The following is a 22,421-nucleotide window of genomic DNA, read 5'->3' on the forward strand; positions in this document are numbered from 1 at the left end:
ATACCTTTGCAAGCCCGGCTGAGATGCCTTTTGTGAATGATGAGGATTTTTCATCTTTTTACATCTGGTTATAGGCTATTCATCTAGTATCTGTCTCTTTGTAATGGTAGCTAGCACATCTGTACTCCTAACCACTGTCCGTTGTTCTCCCCTCCCTCTTTCGTTTGGTCGGTCCTTTGAAGAGCCTTCTAGTCATCCTATATCATTCTGATGAAAATCTCCAGCTGAAACATTAGCTTGTTTTTTTTTCTTTTTGGGTGCTTTCAGAGCTGCTGTGTAACTCCAGCATATTTTATTCTTATCAAAACTGGCTGCACTTAATTTATTGTCTGATGCTTATTTCTGTTGCAAATCTGTACAATGCCACCTGAGTGACTGTTAAGTACTTTAAAATATATATATCTCTCTATCTTAATAAAGTGATTTTTAGTCAATTAATTTTCCATCAATTCTGCAAACATGCCTAAGCCAGCACGCCTGATGCCTTAGCAATTCATGGAGAATTAGTTGACCACAAGGCTTGTTTTTTTAGACATTTCATGTCCTGTTTTTAATGTGCCTTAGGCATTCATTCTGGAAAATCTCTAGAAAAGAGATAGTTTAGCAAGTAATGTCCATGTTTCAGCATTATATATTAGGATAGATGGATAAGTTTTAGGTAACTTGCATTGTGCTTGTATCCTTGACTTTAGCACATTGATTCCTGTGAACATAACTTCTACGGTTGCTTTACGCTATTGCTGTAACAAAAGGAGTTATATTGACAGAAAAAGTCAGCTGTCCTGACTCTGTGCAGTGTAACATAAGAGTTCAAACATACTGCAAATTAAAATAATTTGAAGCAGCCTTCTGTAATTAACCTGTCTGCATTGGTACACATGGCATAGGGCATTCATGGGTTATGAAATGTTACAATCCAAAAATTAAATCCCATTTAAAATAGCAATCTGTCTTCATTCCTGTACCACTGTCTTATCAATCTAATCCCTATATGAACAGGATCTTTTTGAAAAATAATAATTTAATTAAAACAATAACCAAGTCAATAAGAACTAAACAAACCAACAGCTTTGATTGCTAACATTTACTGGAAGCACAGATGATTCTCAGTCTCCTATTTGTGTAGGTGATTTGAGACAGGATTTAACTGTTTTTTGAACTTACATTAAATATCTTCAGATTTTGAAAAAAGTAAATAATACATAGTGAATTCAGACCATCTATCAACAGTGACCAGTTGCAACCTATATTGGTGCACCTCCAGATTAAAAAGGCCACGTATAGTCTGTTCAAAAATTGTCTGTTTATAAAATAAATCCTTGCATTGATTACCGAGTGAAATAATAATGTCCATTGTCAGGTAAAGTAAATAAGAATTGGTCTTAAATGGGCTCAACTCAACATTTTATGGTATATTGAACAAGCAAAGGATTACTGGTCTAGTTGGAGGAGGAGAAAGGGAAAGAGAATGTATCCATCAGCCGAGGTGTTCATACAACATTATTAATTACAGTAATTTGCTCTCCTAAACATGTTGTGAAACTGCATACAGTTCTCAAAGAGCTGGAATAGCTAGTGGAAATGAGCCTTGCAGTCAATAATTTTAAAGTGAAATAATGCAGTAATATGAAAAAAAAATGAACTGCCAACTAGTTGATATAGTTGGAGTGGTATCAGCATCATGTGGCTGGCATTAATTGCAATCCTTTTTTCATATTGCTGATCCAGAGTGTAAGAATTGTATGTTCACAACAACTATATCCCATATAATGAATGACTCTCATTCAGGTTATCAAGGGAGGTGCCAAATGGGGAATAAGTACTTTCACACCCCTGCCCATGGAGAGGGAAGTCAAATTAGAAGATCCAACCCCATTGCACACTATACAGCAGATGATTAGTTTCAGTGACCTGGGAGCAACTTAGAATTATACAGCACAGAGGAGGCCAGTCGGCCCATCGTGCCTGTGCCAGCTCTTTGAAGAGCTATCCAATTAATCCCACTCCCCTGCTCTTTCCCCGTAGTCCTGCATTGTTTTCCTTTTGAAGTTTTTATCCAATTCCCTTTTGAAAGTTACTAATGAATCTGCTTCCATCACCCTTTCAGGCAGTGCATTCCAGATCATACCAATTCACTGCGTAAAAAAAATTCTCCTCATCTCCCCTCTGGTTCTTTTGCCAATCATCTTAAATCTGTGTCCTCTGGTTACCGACCCTTTTGCCAATGGAAATAGGTTTTGATAATGTAAATAAGGAGAAACTATCATGATTTTGAACACCCCTATTAAATCTCCCCTAAACCTTCTCTGCTCTAAGGAGAACAATCCCAGCTTCTCTAGTCTCTCTGCATAACTTACTTGCCATGCTCCTGGTTGGGAAAACTGGCAAAAAATATTTTGTAATGATTAATAAACATAAGGAAAAATTTTGCAAATCAGTCTCTCTGTCACACCATGTTTTGTTCCACAGCTACCAATTAAAACCACAGTTATAAACATGGTTCTCTTGGCCTGTAGATGAAAAAACTTAAAAGTACTTATTTCTAAAATTTGGAACTCCATCTACTGGGAAGGAATTGCAATTTTTTTTATATAGTGGGGGTAATTTCAGCACCTAAATGTCGTCGTGTACTTATGCCTCTAATATCTGTATTTTGCCCTGGGTTCCTTCTAGCCTATAACTATGGCCCAATAATGAGCAGAGTAACCAGTATAAGTATTCTATGTTCACAAAATGATTCTTTCCCTCAACAACAAGATTATAGATGAATCTTGAATAGAACATTAAACTACTGCCAGTATAGTGGGAGAAGGAGAATATATTCTGCATCAGCTATTGCACAGCAGCAGTAGAGAGAGTTGTGGATAGCTTTAGTTGCAGAGGAGGCCATACGTGAGTATGCTCATAATATAAGTCTTTGTAGAAAACAAAGTTTTGGGATAAACATAAGGAAAACAACAATTAATGAATGGTTTTGCCTGTTTTCCCTTGGTAATCTGAAGAAGCCCATATTTTCTTGTTACAGGCTTGAGTTGGTTCAGTAAGCCATCATGCAACAGCTACCACCGGCGACCATTCGACTTCTTTCGAGCTCTCAGACAATTTCCTCTGTTGTTAACGTAGTGAAGGAGCTTCTGGAAAACTCCTTGGATGCTAATGCAACAAGCATTGAAGTAAAATTAGTAAGTGGCATTGCTTTTATTTTCCCAGTCAAGACTCATTTTAGCTCAGCAGAAATCACGTTCTGTATTGGTTAGAAATGAAAGTAATTGAAAAAAAAATATTTTTTCCCCCAGAATGTTGTCCCAAATCAGTTCATGTACTGTCATTTGAAAAATGCCTAAAATTAGAAAGAATTTTACTAGATCTTTCCAATAGTGACAGCATTACCCTGAATTCTCTGAGACCTTGTAATAACATATTTGTGGAGAATCCCATTCTTATAGGGTAGTGAAAAACAGGTTTTGTAACATATATGTCTAGATTGTTAGCTTTATTAGAAAAAGTTTACTTAAAATGTGTATTATTTTCCGAGTTAAACTGAGAAATTTTCTAAAAGTCAGTGATAACTAACTCAATGGAACAACTATTATTCAATTGTTGAATTTGGCTGTTTTTATTACTTACCAACTCACAATGCAGCAACAAAGAAATTTTGTAGATTGCGCGTTGTTGGGTTATTTTGTCAAAATATGATTTATTCAATTGACTTCAATATTTTAATGTATCTGTACAATCCTTCACATTGATACTTGGCACCAATGAAAATAAAATTAGATGGTAAAATATTAGTTACCTTATGAAGCCAATGACTTCATAAGAATAACAGACGATCAATGAGATTCCAGTTCCTTTGCTGGTATCATCCACAAGAACAAGCCTCCTAATATTTGATCCCTTACATTTATCAATTATTAAGGAATTACAATAAATTAATATTTTTCTTTAACTGAATATCTGTTCTAGAAAAGTGACTAATTATGGCCTTTCAGTTTTTTTGTACTACAAAAGATCTGTCATAATAAATCGACTACTGTGTTAGATCCTACTGTACCACCTAGTATCATACAGTGTATTAACATCACAGCCATATCTACTGCGCTCTATCCCACTACTGATTTCAGGATTTTGTGCCTGGTACACCACACTTGCAGCTTGGAACCATATTCACCCTATCCACTAGATGGTGGAACCTTATGCCCAACCCACCCGCTAGACATGCTAACTCCTGGATGAGACAAAAAGCACCTGTGGTCAACTTCAAGAAAAATTTTGGAGACATTCCTCCCCGCCTCCTAGGGCAATCAAGCACACTCTAGGAGAGCGTGGTAACTCATACGCCGCAATAGGCAGACTTGAACTAACACTCCTCACCCTCCTCTCCCCGAGTACGTCCCAGTTTGCTAAGGAAGATAGGACTAGAGGACCGGAAGCAACCACCTCCAACCAATGGGCTGGTCTCAAAGGTCACAGACGTTTTATCCCACCTCACCTCTGATATCTTTCAGTAGTCCTGTCTACCAAACATTTATCCATCACCTTCATAAAACATATCATTTTCTACTTTCACTGCCTCCCCAGGGAGGGTATTCCACATATTTACTGTCCTCTTCGTGAAGAAATTATACCTTAACTGTGTTCATCATCTTGTTTCCTAAGTACACTAACACTTAAAATGGGATACACATTCAGAACTTAGTGATGTTTCCTGCTAGTTTATTCATTGTACTGAATACTCACATGAGGTACGTATGTAGACTGCAGCATTCTCTATTGTGGCATATCTTTTGGTGGTATAAGTCTTAACTGTTATTCTCATAAGCTGTTTGGTTGTTGAGTACTTTATAACTAGGACTCATTTGCTGCATTTGAAGGGGATTTTGCATTTATTCTTGATAAACCTAATTTAAATTTATAATAAAACTAAAATAACTATTCATGGCTCTTTGTCTGTCCATGAAACAGGAAAACAATGGGTTTGACAGAATTGAGGTACGAGATAATGGAGATGGAATCAAAGCTGTTGATACCCCTGTCATGGGACTCAAGCATTACACATCTAAAATCAGTCATCATGAGGACTTGGAAGCTCTAGAAACGTATGGATTTCGTGGTGAAGCTTTGGGTTCTATCTGTGCTGTGTCTGAGGTAAGAGAGTGATAGTTTATCTAAAACTATCAAGGATGCCACATTCAGATTGCTTTGGTAGCAATTTAGGGTGTTGATTGTTGTACAGCTATGGAAAGAATTAGAGAAAACCAGTTGTCTCATTGCATGGGATAAAATGAAAATCGGATGCAGTATAGTATCTAAAAATGCACTTATTCCACATTTTTATGAAGCAATGATGCAAAAGTAGCAGTATAAATTGGGAGCCAGATCAGTGAGCTGACTCTAGAGTGCACCAATAAAAGGGTTACGAAACCACCACCATTAGGTAGTCTCACTTCAATTAAAAGTAATTTATGGTAATTGGCAGATGAATCTGAGGAGAGATGAGATTTTTTTCACGCAGCAAGTTGTTATGAACTGGAATGCACTGCCTGAAAGGGTGGTGGAAGCAGATTTAATGATAACTTTCAAAAGGGAATTGGATAATTACTTGAAGGGGAAAAATTTACAGGGATATGGGGAAAAGGCAGGAGAGTGGGGCTAATTGGATAGCTCTTTCAAAGAGCTGGCACAGGCATGATGGGCCGAATAGCCTCCTGAGCTGTGTCATTCTATGAAAAGTTCACACCGGCTGTTATATAACTATCCAGGTGCGCAGTCATATTTTGAAAATAACCTAAAATAATCTCTTTAATGTTATAGAAAGAAAGAACTTGCATTTATATAGCATTTTTCACAACCTCAGGACGTTCCAAAGCGCTTTACAACCAATGAAGCACTTTTGAAGTGTAGTCACTGTTGTAATGTAGGAAGCGTGGCAGCCAAATTGCGCACAGCAAAGTCCTACAAACAGCAACGAGATAATGACCAGATAGTCTGTTTTAGTGATGTTGGTTGAAGGATAAATATTGTCTAGGACACCGGGGAGAACTCCCCTGCTCTTCTTCGAAATAGTACCATGGGGTCTTTTACGTCTTCCTGAAAGACAGACAGGGCCTCATGCTAGAGGTTACACAAAACTGAAAGAAGCAATTGAGTTATAGGGGCTGATTTTAAACCCCAAGAACAGGTGGGTTGGGGGCAGGTGGGAATTGAAAATAGTTGTTTTTTGGGTCGCGACTGCAACCTGGCTTTATTTCTGGGTTTAACGTCAGCGTGTAAAAGTACAGGCTTCCCACTGGGAATGCAAAGTCTGAAAATTTTGCAGTTGCAACCCAATAAAGCAACTATTTTCAACTCCCACCTGCCCCCAACCCAACCATTCTTTGGGTTTAAAATCACCTCCATAAAATCCAAATTACTTTGGATTTGACATTGTTTAATGATAAACCAGAATTTTCTTGAATACTTAGTAAAATTATGCTCTAACAGGAATGCTTTGTTCAGTCACTAGAGTTTTCTCTGTGTATAATCATTGTTTCTAAGATGTTGTTAACTTTCCATTAAACTCATTTTCTTAATAAAGCAAATGATGAGCAGCCACAAAAATTGTTGGAAATAGTAGCTCACTGGCATGTGGAAGTCTCAATGAGTGCTTTCAAATTGTTGAAGAATTATTGCAGATTCTGTGTAACCAGGGAATTATTGAAGTAATTGGTGAACCCATTGTAAATCACAACCGTATTTTAGGCCGTTTATCCTTTGTCAGGAACCTCTGCCTGTGTGCAGAGGTTGAAAAAGGTCAAATTTTAGCCAAAGCAGATAAAAGAGAATGTTGAAAACTGTCTTGAATATTTCTACCCCCTCCTGCATCCAATTTTCTCTTTGCAGGGTACTAACTCATTCTGGGGTTGAGTCTTGCAGTTGCTGACTCTGGATGGGGTACAGTCCCACAAGTACGCTCAACGTGTTAACTTGTGATGGGATACAGTACGCATACAGTACGCTCAATGTGTTGACTCATGCTGGGGTACAGTTCTACAGGTGCTCTGGCACTTCGATCATGCAGCGTTCTTCATGTGCGTGACAAGACCGTGAGTGTTGGTGGGCTGATTGCCTGGGGTGGTGGCACATAACAGTTGAGCCTGATCCTATACTCACATGACATCCACATTCACAAACCTTCCAACTGAATAATAATCAGGGCATGACTGCTGGCTGATTTATTTTTCCTAATCCATGGGCACTGAGGCTAACTGTAGCACCCGGTCCCACAACTCAGCATTAACCAGCCATTAAACCTGCGACCCTCCTGGTCTGTAAAGCACAGTTCTACACAAGGCATTGCATTTATCCATTGAGTCATTGGGGATTACCGTCAATATTTCTGTAAAGGATTTACACAAAATGCCATCCAGTTTCGCTTTTTCCCAGGTTATCGTCACCACTAAGACTGCTGCTGATGAAGTGAGTACACAGTATACTTTGGACAGCGCGGGACACATCATTTCACAGAAGCCTTCTCACATGGGACAAGGTATTCTAAAGTTTTTTTTTACAGAGAGGATGTGATTCTGTGTCTATAGTCGTGTCTTGGACTTCAGTAATTCAGAGGGTTCAGATCTTAACTTTGGATCTTTAACAGTTGTAACAAACTTTGAAAAGAATTCAGATAACATTTAATTTTTCTGCAACTTATTGAAAAATAATAACAGCTGGAAACATCTTGAAGCAACATTTAGGATGATTGGATGTTAATAATAAGGGCATAGATTAATTTGGGGCTTCAGATAACGTTGCATTTTGCGAGATGATTTACAGATCTTTTCAGAATACAGAGGTTCAGTTATATCTCTGTGCTCTATGTAGTCATTTTTAAAAATATAAAAAAAGATATAACTTGCATTTATATAGCGCCTGTCACGACCTTAGGACGTTCCAAAGCACTTTACAGCCAATGAAGTACATTTTTGAAGTGTAGTCACTTTTGTAATACAGGGAAATGCGGCCGCCAAATTGTACGCAGCAATGAGATAATGACCAGATAATCTGTTTTAGTGATGTTGGTTGAGAGATAAATATTGGCCAGGACACTGGGGAAATCTCCCCTGCTCTTCTTCGAAAAGTGCCATGGGCTCTTTTAAGTCCACCTGAGAGGGCAGACGGGATCTTGGTTTAACGTCTCATCTGAAAAACGGCACCTCCAACAATGCAGCGCTACCTCAGTATTACACTGGAGTGTCAGCCTATGTGCTTATGGTTCTGGTGTGGGACATGAACCTGCAACCTTCTGACTCAAAGAGAAAAGTTCTGACACTGAGCCAAGGCTGATACTTGTATATCATCTTAAAACATGAAAGTGTGATAGATATTAAAAGGCGGTACAGAAATTATATGCATAGGAGACCAAAAAGCAGACTATAAAGGAATTAAGAGGTTAATTACACCTCAACTTAGCGTCATTTTATTCTTGTGGATTTTGAAACTTGCACAATTTTTGAGCTTTTCAATTTATATCTACATACTATTTTAAGCTTGTATGTCACATAATCCTTATTTGATTGTGTACATTTTGTGTACTATGTAACCGCGTACAGTTTTGGTCACCTTACCTAAGGAAGGATATACTTGCCTTAGAGGGGGTGCAGCGAAGGTTCACTAGATTGATTCCTGGGATGAGAGGGTTGTCCTCTGAGGAGCGATTGAGTAGAATAGGCCTACACTCTCTGGAGTTTAGAAGAAAGAGATGTGATCTCATTGAAACGTCTGTAATTCTTGGAGGGCTTGACAGGGTAGATACTGAGAGGTTGTTTCCCCTGGCTGGAGAGTCTAGAACTAGGGGTCATAGTCTCATGATAAGGGGCCTACCATTTAGGACCGAGATGAGGAAAATTTCTTCACTCAGAGGGTTGTGAATCTTTGGAATTCTCTATCTGATGGCTGTTGATTTTCTGTCGTTGAGTATATTCAAAACTGAGATCGATAGATTTTTGGACACTAAGGGAATCAAGGGATATGGGGATAGGGCAGGAAAGTGGAGTTGAGGTAGACGATCAGTCGTGATCTTATTGAACGGCGGTGCAGGCTAGAGGGGCTGTATGACCTACTCCTGCTCTATTTCTTATGTTCTTGACCATCACCATTCTGTAACACAGTCATGTCTGCAGCTACACACTTCTACCACTAGATGGAACTTTATAAGGTTTCTCGGTGCTTGGTTCCACTTTTTGTCTGTTGCTAATTTCAATTTACTGTCACTCACGTCTATAGGAACGACTGTGACTGTGAGCAAACTTTTTAAGAATATCCCTGTAAGAAAACAGTTTTACTCTACTGTCAAAAAATGCAAAGATGAGCTGAAAAAAGTTCAAGACCTCCTAATGGCATATGGCATAATAAAACCAGACCTTAGGATTATTTTCACACATAATAAGGTAAGGAAAAGTTATTTGCATTTTTTTAATTGTTGGTGCATATCTACTATTTTCAGTATCAAGGGAGTGATCATAAGGTGTATTGCAAGCTTTAAAATATTTCATCCTGTAATGAGCAGCTGTTGAAACCCAAAATGTTATTTTTCCACAAGTCCTCCAAAAAAATCTGTTTTCTAATGGAAAGACGTAAGAGATGCAAGCACAAGACATTAGCTGATTTATTTATTTTAAGACGCATGCAAGAAGGGTACAACTATAATCATGGGTGACTTTAATCTATATATAGATTGGTCAAACCAAATTAGCAATAATATTGTGGGGGAGGAATTCCTGGAGTGTGTACGTGATGGTTTTCTAGACCAATACGTTGAGGAACCAACTAGAGAACAGGCGATCCTAGACTGGGTATTGTGCAATGAGAAAGGATTAATTAACAGTCTTGTTGTGCGGGGTCCGTTAGGGGAGAGCAATCATAGCATGATAGAATTCCTCATTAAGATGGAGAGTGAAGTAGTTGAATCCAAAACTAGGGTCCTGAATCTAAATAAAGGAAATTACGAAAATATGAGATGCGAGTTGGCTATGATAGATTGGGGAACTTTACTAAAAGGGATGACGGTGGATAGGCAATGGCTAATATTTTAAAAATGTGTGCAGGAATTACGACAATTATTCATTCCTGCCTGGCGCAAAAATAAAACAGGAAAGGTGGCTCAACCGTGGCTTACAAAAGAAATTAGGGATAATATTAGATCCAAAGAGGAGACATATAAAATTGCCAGAAAAAGTGGCAAGCCTGAGTATTGGGAGCAGTTTAGAATTCAGCAAAGGAGGACAAAGAGATTGATTAAGAGGGGAAAAATAGAGTATGAGAGTAAACTAGCAGGGAACATAAAAACTGACTGTAAAAGCTTCTATAAATAAGTCAAGAGAAAAAGATTAGTAAAGACAAATGTAGGTCCCTTACAGCTAGAAATGGGAGAAATTCTAACGGGGAACAAAGAAATGGCAGAACAATTAAACACATATTTTGCTTCTGTCTTCACAAAGGAGGACACAAATAACCTCCCAGAAATGTTAGGGAACCAAGGGTCTAGTGAGAGGGAGGAACTGAAGGAAACCAGTATTAGTAAGAAAATAGTGCTAGGGAAATTAATGGGGCTAAAGGCTGACATCCCCAGGGCCTGATAATCGACATCCCAGAGTACTAAATGAAGTGGCCCTGGAAATAGTGGATGCATTGGTGATCATCTTCCAAAATTCTATAGACTCTGGAACAGTTCCTACAGATTGGAGGGTGGCAAATGTAACCCCACTATTGAAAAAAAGGAGGGAGAGAAAAAACAGGGAATTACAGACCAGTTAGCCTAACATCAGTAGTGGGGAAAATGCTAGAGTCTATTATAAAAGATGTGATAACAGAACACTTGGAAGGCATTAACAGGATTGGACAAAGTCAGCATGGGTTTATGAAAGGGAAATCTTGCTTAACAAATCTACTGGAGTTTTTTGAGGATGTAACTAGTAGAATAGATAGGGGAGAACCAGTGGATGTGGTGTATTTGGATTTTCAGAAGGCTTTTGATAAGGTCCCACACAAGAGGTAAGTGTGTAAAATTAAAGCACATGGGATTGAGGGGAATATACTCCATCATAAGGTCAGAAATGGGGATGTTTGCTGATGATTGCACAGTGTTCAGTTCCATTCACAACCCTTCAAATAATGAAGCAGTCCGAGCCCACGTGCAGCAAGACCTGGACAACATCCAGGCTTGGGCTGATAAGTGGCAAGTAACATTCGTGCCAGGCAAGTGCCAGGCAATGACCATCTCCAACAAGAGAGAATCTAACCACCTCCCCTTGACATTCAACGGCATTACCATCGCCGAATCCCCCACCATCAACATCCTGGGGTCACCATTGACCAGAAACTGAACTGGACCAGCCATATAAATACTGTGGCTACAAGAGCAGGTCAGAGGCTGGGTACTCTGCAGCGAGTGACTCACCACCTAACTCCCCAAAGCCTTTCCACCATCTACAAGGCACAAGTCAGGAGTGTGATGGAATACTCTCCACTTGCCTGGATGAGTGCAGCTCCAACAACACTCAAGAAGCTCGACACCATCCAGGACAAAGCAGCCTGCTTGATTGGCACCCCATCCACCACCCTAAACATTCACTCCCTTCACCACCGGCACACCGTGGCTGCAGTATGTACCATCCACAGGATGCACTGCAGCAACTCGCCAAGGCTTCTTCGACAACACCCCCCAAACCCGCGACCTCTACCACCTAGAAGGACAAGAGCAGCAGGTACATGGGAACGACACCACCTGCACGTTCCCCTCCAAGTCACACACCATCCCGACGTGGAAATATATCGCTGTTCCTTCATCGTCGTTGGGTCAAAATCCTGGAACTCCCTTCCTAACAGCACTGTGGGAGAATCTTCACCACACGGACTGCAGCAGTTCAAGAAGGCGGCTCACCACCACCTTCTCAAGGGCAATTAGGGATGGTCAATAAATGCCGGCCTCGCCAGCGACGCCCACATCCCATGAATTAATAAAATAAAATATACTGGCATGGATTGAGAATTGGTTGACAGACAACAAACAGAGAGTAGGAATAAACGGGTCTTTTTCCGGTGGCAGGCGGTGACTAGTGGGGTACCGCAGGGATCAGTGCTTGGGCCCCAGTTATTCACAATATATATCAATGATTTGGATGAGGGAACTAAATGTAACATTTCCAAGTTTGCAGACGACACAAAGCTGGGGTAGAATGTGAGCTGTGAGGAGGATGCAAAGAGGCTCCAATGTGATTTAGACAAGTTGGGTGAGTGGGCAAGAACATGGCAGATGCAGTATAATGTGGATAAATGTGAGGTTATCCACTTTGGTTGTAAAAACAGAAAGGCAGATTATTATCTGAATCGTGATAGATTGGCAAAAGGGGAGGTGTAATGAGACCTGGGTGTCCTTGTACACCAGTCACTGAAAGCGAGCATTCAGGTGCAGCAAGCAGTTAGGAAGGTGAATGGTATGTTGGCCTTCATTGCAAGAGGATTTGTGTACAGGAGCAGGGATGTCTTACTGCAGTTATGCAGGGCCTTGGTGAGACCACATCTGGAGTATTGTGTGCAGTTTTGGTCTCCTTATCTAAGGAAGAATGTCCTTGCCATGGAGGGAGTGCAACGAAGGTTTACCAGACTAATTCCTGGGATGGCAGGACTGATGTATGAGGAGAGATTGTGTCGACTAGGCCTATATTCACCAGAGTATAGAAGAATGAGAGGTGATCTCATCGAAACATATAAAATTCTAACAGGACCAGACAGACTAGATGCAGGGAGGATGTTCCCGATGGCTGGGGAGTCCAGAACCAGGGGTCACAGTCTCAGGATACGGGGTATGCCATTTAGAACTGAGATGAGGAGAAATTTCTTCACTCAGGGTGGTGAACCTGCGGAATTCTCTACTACAGAAGGCAGTGGAGGCCAAGTCTTTAGATGTATTCAAGAAGGAGATAGATATTTCTCTTAATGCTAAAGGGATGAAGGGATATGGGGAAAAAGCGGGAACAGGGTACTGAGTTAGACGATCAGCCATGATCATTTTGAATGGCGGAGCAGGCCCGAAGGGCAATGCCTACTCTTGCTCCTATTTTCTATGTTTCTATATTTTTCCTGATTGGAAATATTACTGATACTAGATATGGGGATTATGCCTGATGGTTTAACTGCAGTGTGATGTTACACCACTGGTGTATGTTCCTCTATTTGCTAATTTTAATGAAAACATATATGAGAGCATAAAGCAAGGGATACTGTTTCCTACTTGTATTCATTTACTTTGTTCAAATTAATGAATGGAGCAAAATCTGCCGATGGATGTCTTAGATTAGCTGAAATTCATTGAGAATAATCACCTAGAATGAGTTCTGTCACTCAGGATTCCATCCTACAAATCACTGAGTATGGGCATGCAACCAGCTCTCGGGCCTCTGCCAATGCAAGCCTTGAGCCAGTTGCTAAGAGGTTCATACCTGGTAATTTCCCCCCTTTTTTTTTGCCCCTTTCCCTCTTAATCCTTCTGGAACAGCACTTGCGTTCTGCTTGACACCTTCCACTGAAGGCATAGCCAAGATTGGGTGTTCTTTGTGTGTATAATGCTGGCAGTGTTCTACTGCTTGGTGGTACAGCACATTCGAACATTGGTGTGCTTCACTCTTATTGAGCTTTTGAAGTGCATTTCCTCAGAGGAAGTGGGTCATTGTTGCAGAATCGAGTGACATTAGGTATGATTTCATTAGGAACCATAACCGGAATTAGTAAGTAACACTTTCTGTTAAGTGAGTGTTGCCTCATGAGTGTACTTAAGAACTTCCACAGCATAGCACCTGTAGTCTGTCCCTAAAATTCATGTTGATTGAGTTGAAGAAACAAATTAACTTTACAAGCAATTGTGCTGTATCTATAAATGACTATTTAAAATCTTGGCAATAGTTACTTGGTCTTTAGGTTGGGGTAAGTGATTTCTCACATTTTTGTTTACGTAATCAACAACAGTTCTGGGCTTCAATGGTGTGGCGTGTACAGCATTTGTAGTAACCGACAAATAACTGCAAATGCACAGTTGTTTCAAAATCTTGATTCATAATTTTCTTTCTGGCAGAGTGGCCGATTCACTCCTGCTCTAGTCTGTAAAGCAGATGAAGTGATTTCGTTACCACACACCTATACAGAGTTTCACCAGCAATGTATAAGTTATAGAAGACCTGCTTGTTTGCCGCACCTTCCACACTAGCTTCTGCTAAAACAATCTTGCGAACAGAGTGGCTCTACTAGGACCTTGTCCTATCTAACTAGCCGCAGGACCCCTTTAGTAGATCAGAAATTTCATGCCACAGTTCTGCTTTTTTTATTTGTTTTGTTTCACATTTTCATTGTTTTCGAGACACTTCATGTTTTAAAAGATAATTGCTCAAAACATTTCAAGATTAAATAATTTCTGTGTTCAGAATAAACACACTTATTTTAAGTTTACAAGTTTACATTAAATTTGTACGTAAGTTTTCAAACTGGGGCTCCCAGATCCTAGGGTGTCCACAGTGTAATCAGTTTTCTCTATATGTTGACTTACTGACACCGTGATTTTAACCTGATCCATCTGGCAGGAATGCGGCGGGTTCAGGTCGGACACCCATTTTACACCCTGTCTGATTTTACTCGCCATGTAATTTTCCAAGTTTTGAAGCCATCTTCAATGTATTGAGTTGCAACTTGCCCATAACATGAACGTCCTGGACGGAAACCAGCTTGATCTTCAGTTCGCTGCCCTTCCACTATTGGTGCAATTCTACCCATTATCATCCGCTCATATAACCAACTCTTGTTGGTTGAGCAGAGTAAGGATACTCTCTGCAGGGTTGGGGTCTTTATGCTGTTTGAATATTGCAACCACCTTGGTCTGACTCCACAGCCTGGGTATCTGCATTGTCTCCATGCAAGAATTGAAAAACTCAAGTAGTCACTTCTGAGCTCCTGTCCCAAAGTCTAGTAATACTTCAAGTAGATATTTCATCAAGTCCAGCTGCCTTTCCCCATTTCAGGGGAATTTTATGGCTATTTTTACCTCTTAAATGTTGAGCTGTTCATTGTGGACGTTGTTGTCTCTGAGGAGTGAGTGGAGTTCCTGCTTGATTTATTTTGTTTTGTATTGTACTTTATGGGCTTTCTTGCCGTTTAAAATGAGTAAGTGTGCGACTTCGTTGGGAGAGACTGCGATGCGCTTTGATTGTTGTCCATCAGGGTTCGGCTTGTGAATGGTGGCCTATGATTTTCAGCTACAGGTCTGTTGTTTGAATCAACTCCCTCCAGCAGTCACAACACCCCTTTCCGATCTCTCTCATGAGCATTACTCAAGCCTAATGGTTTCTCACTGAAAATATCTGAGTCAAACAATTCTTACTATCTCTTATATTGTTGGCTCATTTGTTCTGAAAGCCTAGGCACATACAGGGTTCAATTTTCAAATGGAAGCCCGGGTGCGTCGGGGGCAGGTGCGCAAAGAAAATTGCAAAAATCTGGAGCGGGGGCGAATCCCGGCTCCAACCCGCCGACTTCCGAGTTTCGTGCGCCGTTCCCGAACCCGGAAGTCCCGCTGGCAATTGTGAAACCAGGCGTGAAAGGCCGGATCAATCAAAAATAAAGTAAATAAATGAAATAAAATAACATTTCACAACGTAAAAAAATAAATAGACCTACCTTTCAAATGATGTCACCTGCATCTCCCCGGCTCCGATGTCTCCTCCGCCCCCCCCATGTCTCGCCGATGGCTTCCTGCCCCCCCAACGATGCCCCCCTCCAGCGATGTCCGACGTGCCCCCTCCCCCCTCCAGCGATGTCCGACGTGCCCCCTCCCCCCTCCAGCGATGTCCGACGTGCCCCCTCCCCCTCCAGCGATGTCCGACGTGCCCCCTCCCCCCTCCAGCGATGTCCGACGTGCCCCCTCCCCCCTCCAGCGATGTCCGACGTGCCCCCTCCCCCCTCCAGCGATGTCCGACGTGCCCCCTCCCCCCTTCCAGCGATGTCCGACGTGCCCCTCCCCCCTTCCAGCGATGTCCGACGTGCCCCTCCCCCCTCCAGCGATGTCCGACGTGCCCCCTCCCCCCTCCAGCGATGTCCGGCGTGCCCCCTCCCCCCTCCAGCGATGTCCGGCGTGCCCCCTCCCCCCTCCAGCGATGTCCGACGTGCCCCCTCCCCCCTCCAGCGATGTCCGACGTGCCCCCTCCCCCCTCCAGCGATGTCCGACGTGCCCCCTCCCCCCTCCAGCGATGTCCGACGTGCCCCCTCCCCCCTCCAGCGATGTCCGACGTGCCCCCTCCCCCCTCCAGCGATGTCCGACGTGCCCCCTCCCCCCTCCAGCGATGTCCGACGTGCCCCCTCCCCCCTCCAGCGATGTCCGACGTGCCCCCTCCCCCCTCCAGCGATGTCCGACGTGCCCCCTCCCCCCTCCAGCGATGTCCGACGTGCCCCCTCCCCCCTCCAGCGATGTCCGACGTGCCCCCTCCCCCCTCCAGCGATGTCCGACGTGCCCCCTCCCCCCTCCAGCGATGTCCGACGTGCCCCCTCCCCCCTCCAGCGATGTCTTCCCCCTCCCCTCCCCCCTCCAGCGATGTCCGACGTGCCCCCTCCCCTCCCCCCTCCAGCGATGTCCGACGTGCCCCCTCCCCTCCCCCCTCCAGCGATGTCCGACGTGCCCCCTCCCCCCTCCAGCGATGTCTTCCCCCTCCCCTCCCCCCTCCAGCGATGTCTTCCCCCTCCCCCACACACTCTCACAGCGGCTGATGAGGTCTCTCTCACTGTTTTCCCCCACTTCGGAGTTGCAGCTCCTGTCGGAGCCAGCCTGTCAACCCAACTGCCTTCCGGGTTTGGAACCAGCAAATCACCCCCCCCCCCCCCCCAACCCCACCCCCTGCTGCCATCCCGCCGCCCTTGGAAAATCAACCCTATAGTATCTGACATCTCCATGAGATGTATTTTTGGGTAGTCTTGCACATCAGGGAGACAAATTCTCCATAACGATCATGTGTCGGAGTAATATTACAGATGGATTAATCCAATTCAGAGGTAAGGCCTTCCCAGTCAGCCTTTCTGAAGTTGAATCCCAGCAAGTACTTTGTTTCCCTGGGTTGAAGTGCAGTCTTTATTGTCACTTACACTGGTCTACGCTGTGACCTTAGGATTACTTTCATGACCTCCCCTCTGAAGTTGCCTGCATTATCAGACGTGACAAAAGCTAGGTTGAGATTGAAGCCCTGGTTCTAACGTGCACTATGATTGGTACATTTGTCTTTGGGATCATCGAACAAGGTGAGGTGGTTTGTCACAGCCTACTTGTCAACTTCTTCTGCATTGTAGTCATTGTTGGAGTATCGCCAGATGTTGTTGTGACTATTGAAGTTGCATGATTTTTCTGGCTAAGGAAAGTTGGTTGGCCATGTCAGCTGTTAACCAGGTGAACTACTGCTATTTGGTTGAGTTCAACCACAACAACAACTTGCATTTGTATAACGCCTTTAACGTAGTAAAACATCCCAGGAGCGTTATCAACAAAATTTGACACCAAGCCACATAAGGAGATATTAGGACAGGCGGTCAAAAGGAGATGGGTTTTAAGGAGGGTCTTAAAGGAGGAGAGAGAGGCGGAGAGGTTTAGGAAGGGAATTCCAGAGCTTAGGGCTTGGGCAGCTGAAGGCACGTCCGCCGATGGTGGAGCGATTAAAATCGGAGATTATTATACCGTTATGCCATGGTGTTTCACAGCAGCCTTTGGTCATGTACAAGTATCATGTTGCCATAGATGTTGCTTTTAATGTCCACACCGCAATGTGCATGCCAGGAATGTTTAGTGCTGTTGTTTCTCTGCATCTCTTGCAAGCAAATGATGTCTGCTTTCATGCCAGAAAGAATGTCAGCCTTCTCTGCAGAGAATCCCCCCTATATGGAAGCTGACAATTTTGAATGGCGTCTTTGGCTCAGCCCTTGAGGAGGGCCATTTATGTCGATGTCTACACCTTCTTATCCGGTCTCGGTGCGTGTTGTCAGATTTAGTCCCATGTTTGTTTGCAATGGGACATTAACAGGAGTCATGACGTGAATGCATCTGACCCAACCCTATTTATAATGAGGATATTGATATTTCATATTACAGTCTCTTCGCTGCCTTGCTTATTGTGTAATACACAGTTCAGTAGTCAGCATTGGTGCAGGCACTTCTATTATACGACACATTTGTTGAAGTACATCCCACTACAGGTACCATAGTAGGTACAGCGCAGGAGGAAGCCATCCAACCCATCATGCCTGTGCCGGTATTTGTAAAATTCACAGCATTGTGTGGAACATTGTTTGGGAGAAATAATTTTATGGCTAATACTATAGTTATTTAAGAGATCTTTGAGTTGGACACATTTCTGCATTCTCCAGTATTAGCCCTTGTGTTTGGTAGCTTTATAGATGATAAGTTGTAGGGTTCAATTTTCAACAGATGTTGTTACGATAGCTTGAAGCAGCATAAAAAGCACTGATGAGACAGACATATCTTTAGCCCTTCTGTAAAGCAGCTCCCTTTATTCTGCCCCAGCGGTAAGTTTAACCGCAACTTCCTGAGACTTCCTACTGCAATAGTGTGAATTTTTCTGTATTCTTGTGGGTAGTTTTGTGCTGTCAGCCTTTGCCTATTAGAAACTCCTTTCACTTTGGAGTCTTATAGCCCGTAAGGAGAGGAGACTTTTATCCTTAAGCAAAAATTTGGGTTTGATGTTAGGAAGTCTTTTTCTCCGTCATTGTCCTCTGGAACAGATTGGAAAATCACGTAGTGAGTATGGATTCCATATTATCCTTCAAAAGGGAGCTAGACAAGTTCCAGAGAGAGGAGCACATTTCAAATTATAGAGAGCAAATTACTAATTAGCTGGGATTATGAGATGGTATGGATTACTGTAGTCTCCTGGAGCTTTGCTTGATTGCTTTAGTGAGTCGGAAAGGGATTTTCCAAAGGTTTTCTTAAATTGGCATGTTTCTTTTTCCCCTCCGTGCTTTTACCTGTTTCAGGAGATTGCCTGATTAGGGGAAATGGGTCAATGGTGTAAGTGGCTGCACCATGCCTGGATAGGCTCGGCATGACAGACCAGATGATCTTTTCCCATCTCTTCTTTCATAAGTATCCTGTTGTTCTAGGCTCGATTTTTAAAAACAAAATTCAAAACCCAGAGGTAAAAAATGGTCGTCTTACCCATTTGGCCACCCAGCCCTGAGTATTTGGTGTCCCCCTGATTGTCCAAAATTAAAATATCAATTAGTGTCTGATAGAAACACTGCTGGTGTTTCATTGTTTTGAGTATTGCTGAGACATTTCTCTCTAAAGGGAAGAAAAATCCCATCTGGAATCACAACACAGTAAAATATAACATTGACAGGAAAGAATGTGTTACACTGCCCTGAACAAGTATTTGGTCAGCAGATATTTAAGACCTTTTCACCAAGGTTATGCTCAGTTTCCATTCATAAATCACTGTCTTAAGATTGTTGACATTCCGTGCAGATCAGTTCTTGAAGCAGTCAATCTATTTTTGACAACTCAATCTTAGGGAGCTTTGCTGCCAAGAAATTACTGCATCAGTGTGAGTTTTCTGCTATCCACACTAAACATCCTTGTCGTTTTTCTGAATGAGCGTGTTTGTTTGTGCCAGAGAGTGGGCAACTTTTTTTGCTGTGGACCTGCACCAACTAGAAACCTAGGTGAAGGGCCAAGACACCACCAAAGTTGAACAGAGTAGAAAAGATGATGAGGTAAATCAGGAAGTAACCATTTAGATGGCATCTAGCTTGTATTTTAAAAACCTGACTATTACAGAAACAAGGAATAGCTGAGAGAAATCAGGAGTTCTACAGGTCCTGGGAAAGAATGAGTAAGAGTGCAATAAGACTTGCTTTCAAGACATTGAAGACACAGAAAGGAGCACGTGTGTAGGACAGGGTATTTGCAGTTTGTGGAGAACAAGAGTGAAAAGTTCAGAGGAGCACTGAACCATAATAATACAGTATAAATAGAATAGACTAGAAAAGTTGCAATGGCGACTGATAGGTGAGAAACAGATTTTTAATCAGGAAGGGATTTGAAATTGCTCATAGCCATTGCACAGGGGTCATTTCCAGGCTACAGAAACCTAAGGAAACATTTGCTCCGTTGTGAGGAATGAATTTGGACCCAAGTCCCAGAGGAAAAATTGTAATGTACCTAACCCACTGCGTTACTCTATCTATACAAGAATGCAGAAATCCAACAGGAAATAAAGAATTTTAGTTTCGCATTTTGTTTTTGAGGTCTCAAAATTTCTCAAATACCTTTGTTATCTATGTTGGGCTGCATCACTGAAATGTAACGGGTAAATTACCAAAATAAGAACTGGCCTGTTTATATTTCACATTTTTAAATGAAATTTCACCAGGATACTGTAGGTGGCAGCAGTACTTCAGTGTGATCCCTATCTTGAATTGGAAAACTTTTTTCAAGAAACTTCTTTGAAATTTCAAGAACAAATACTTTCCAGTTAATTCATTATCCCAGTAATCAAGTTGCTGGCATTCTTAAGGACTAAATCAGTCCTAATCACTTTAGACCAGAGGAAAGGTTGCTTATTATTGTACAGTTTATTTTCAACTATGCAAAGCTGCTTGTGTAAGAAATTTCTAGCAGACTGTCAAAACTCATTCCTGCTCTGGACATTGACAAACAGAATTTTAACCTGTTTATTAACTTTGTCCATACGAAAGAGGGAGGGGGAGAGGAGAAGAAACTTATGCAACAGAAAATGAAGTCAGTCAGAGTAAGAAATGACCAGCCTAGCTATAACTGCATCATTATACGCGAAGGAAAAAAATTCCAAAGTGTGACTTCCACATTGGACACAAACCTATTCTGTTTTACTTACCTGGCTGGTATGAGTGAAGTGATTGAATAACTGGCATCAGGTAGATGGCCTTTTTTGTACACATGGCATTGTGTGTTACATATATGCTAGCATGTGTATAGAGGTGTGCCAAATCTTGGATAAAATTAGAACACCCTGCGTGTGCAGCAAGTATAACGCAGCCATGTGCATGTTAAATCTACTCACCAGCACAAGTCCCTCAGTGCAAGGGATTGAAGAAACTTCTTTACCTAGAGAGTGGTTAGAATATGGAACTTGCTACCACATGGAGTAGTTGAGGCGAATAGCATAAATGCATTTAAGGGGAAGCTGGATAAGTACATGAAGGAGAAAGAAATAGAAGGATGTGTTGTTAGGGTTAGATGAAGTAGAGTGGGAGGAGGCTCATGTGGACTATAAACACCGGTGTAGAAAAGTTGGGCTGGATGGCCTGTTTCTGTGCTGTAAATTCTATGTAGTAAAGCAGAAACACTTATTTTACTTGCACTTAGATTTTTAAAAAAAATTTGAACTTCTAATTAATTGTAGGGTATAGCTTGTTCATTTGTTTTTCCTGCAGTATTGCACAACCTTTGTTGTTGAATTGTTTGATTCATTTGCTAGAATGCCTGAGCAGTATTTTTCCAGAAGCCAAAACAAATTTGGTATCTACCCAAGAATTCCTGTAGAATGTGCTGTTCTCTATTCTAGACATGGGTAGATGACTGGCAAGCAACACTGTTCTATTAGGGGTACTGAGAAAGCAAAATGAAGACCAAGTCATTTGAATAGCAAAGTTACTAGAAGTAGACTTTGTCTTCTTTTCTGTCTTCTTTACATTTTTAGTTTGGTCTGTTCCATAAATTGGGTGCATATTCCAAAACGGGATATTCTAGAACCACAGACTAATGATTGGAAGGACAATTGCTAATGCCATTCCTGGAGCCTTCATCAGAAACTCCCTCTGAGATGTGTTTTCGTTGTTTCTTACCATAAACTGAATTTTGTTTTATGAAAAATGTATCTGCTGAAAAGATCTTTAAGGTTACTTTTCATGCATTGATGATGATAACCAACAAGCAATGTGAGGAGGAGGAGCATTTCTGGCCAGTTACTGGCATTGGAAATAAATTGATCTCAGTAGGAAATAAATCATTCATTCTATCACGATGACACTGCACAAATGTCAACCAGTGGTAAATGCTGACTGGGGTAAATTACTAATGTTTCTTGGAAACATTGGTAATGAGCTTAGCCCTTCATTTTAGGGCTTTAATAGATAACATTTACTTTAAAGAAAAACTATTAGTTTTAAAAACACCAACACTTTTTGTGTAATCTGTCTTGAAATGGTTTCAGAGAGAATTTTCACATGATAAACTTTTAATTAGAAATCCTTACTTCATTCCAAAGCTGTCATTCAGCACTTCTCTGCAGATCTTGTATCATGTGTTTTGATGTTCAGGTTTCAAAGTTGCTCTTTCTATTTGGGACGTCGTCAAACTAAATCCAATG

The 22,421-nt window shown here is 41.7% G+C and overlaps 1 protein-coding gene across 4 annotated transcripts in view; it reads left to right on the forward strand.

The window, feature by feature from the left end:
• The window catches only part of pms1 (PMS1 homolog 1, mismatch repair system component), a 73,422-nt gene that overhangs the window by 3,615 nt on the left and 47,386 nt on the right, over nucleotides 1-22,421 (forward strand). For all 4 annotated transcript variants that reach the window (XR_010963446.1, XM_067987729.1, XM_067987730.1 and 1 more), the window contains exons 2-5: nucleotides 3,026-3,182; nucleotides 4,966-5,148; nucleotides 7,426-7,528; nucleotides 9,262-9,425. Coding sequence is in view for 3 of the 4 variants with exons in the window: in XM_067987729.1 (XP_067843830.1) it covers nucleotides 3,051-3,182; nucleotides 4,966-5,148; nucleotides 7,426-7,528; nucleotides 9,262-9,425 (582 nt within the window). In the remaining variant the exon portion in view is untranslated. The remainder of the gene's footprint in view (nucleotides 1-3,025; nucleotides 3,183-4,965; nucleotides 5,149-7,425; nucleotides 7,529-9,261; nucleotides 9,426-22,421) is intronic.

The sequence above is a fragment of the Heptranchias perlo genome, chromosome 7, assembly GCF_035084215.1.
Source record: "Heptranchias perlo isolate sHepPer1 chromosome 7, sHepPer1.hap1, whole genome shotgun sequence".
Lineage (NCBI taxonomy): Eukaryota > Metazoa > Chordata > Chondrichthyes > Hexanchiformes > Hexanchidae > Heptranchias > Heptranchias perlo.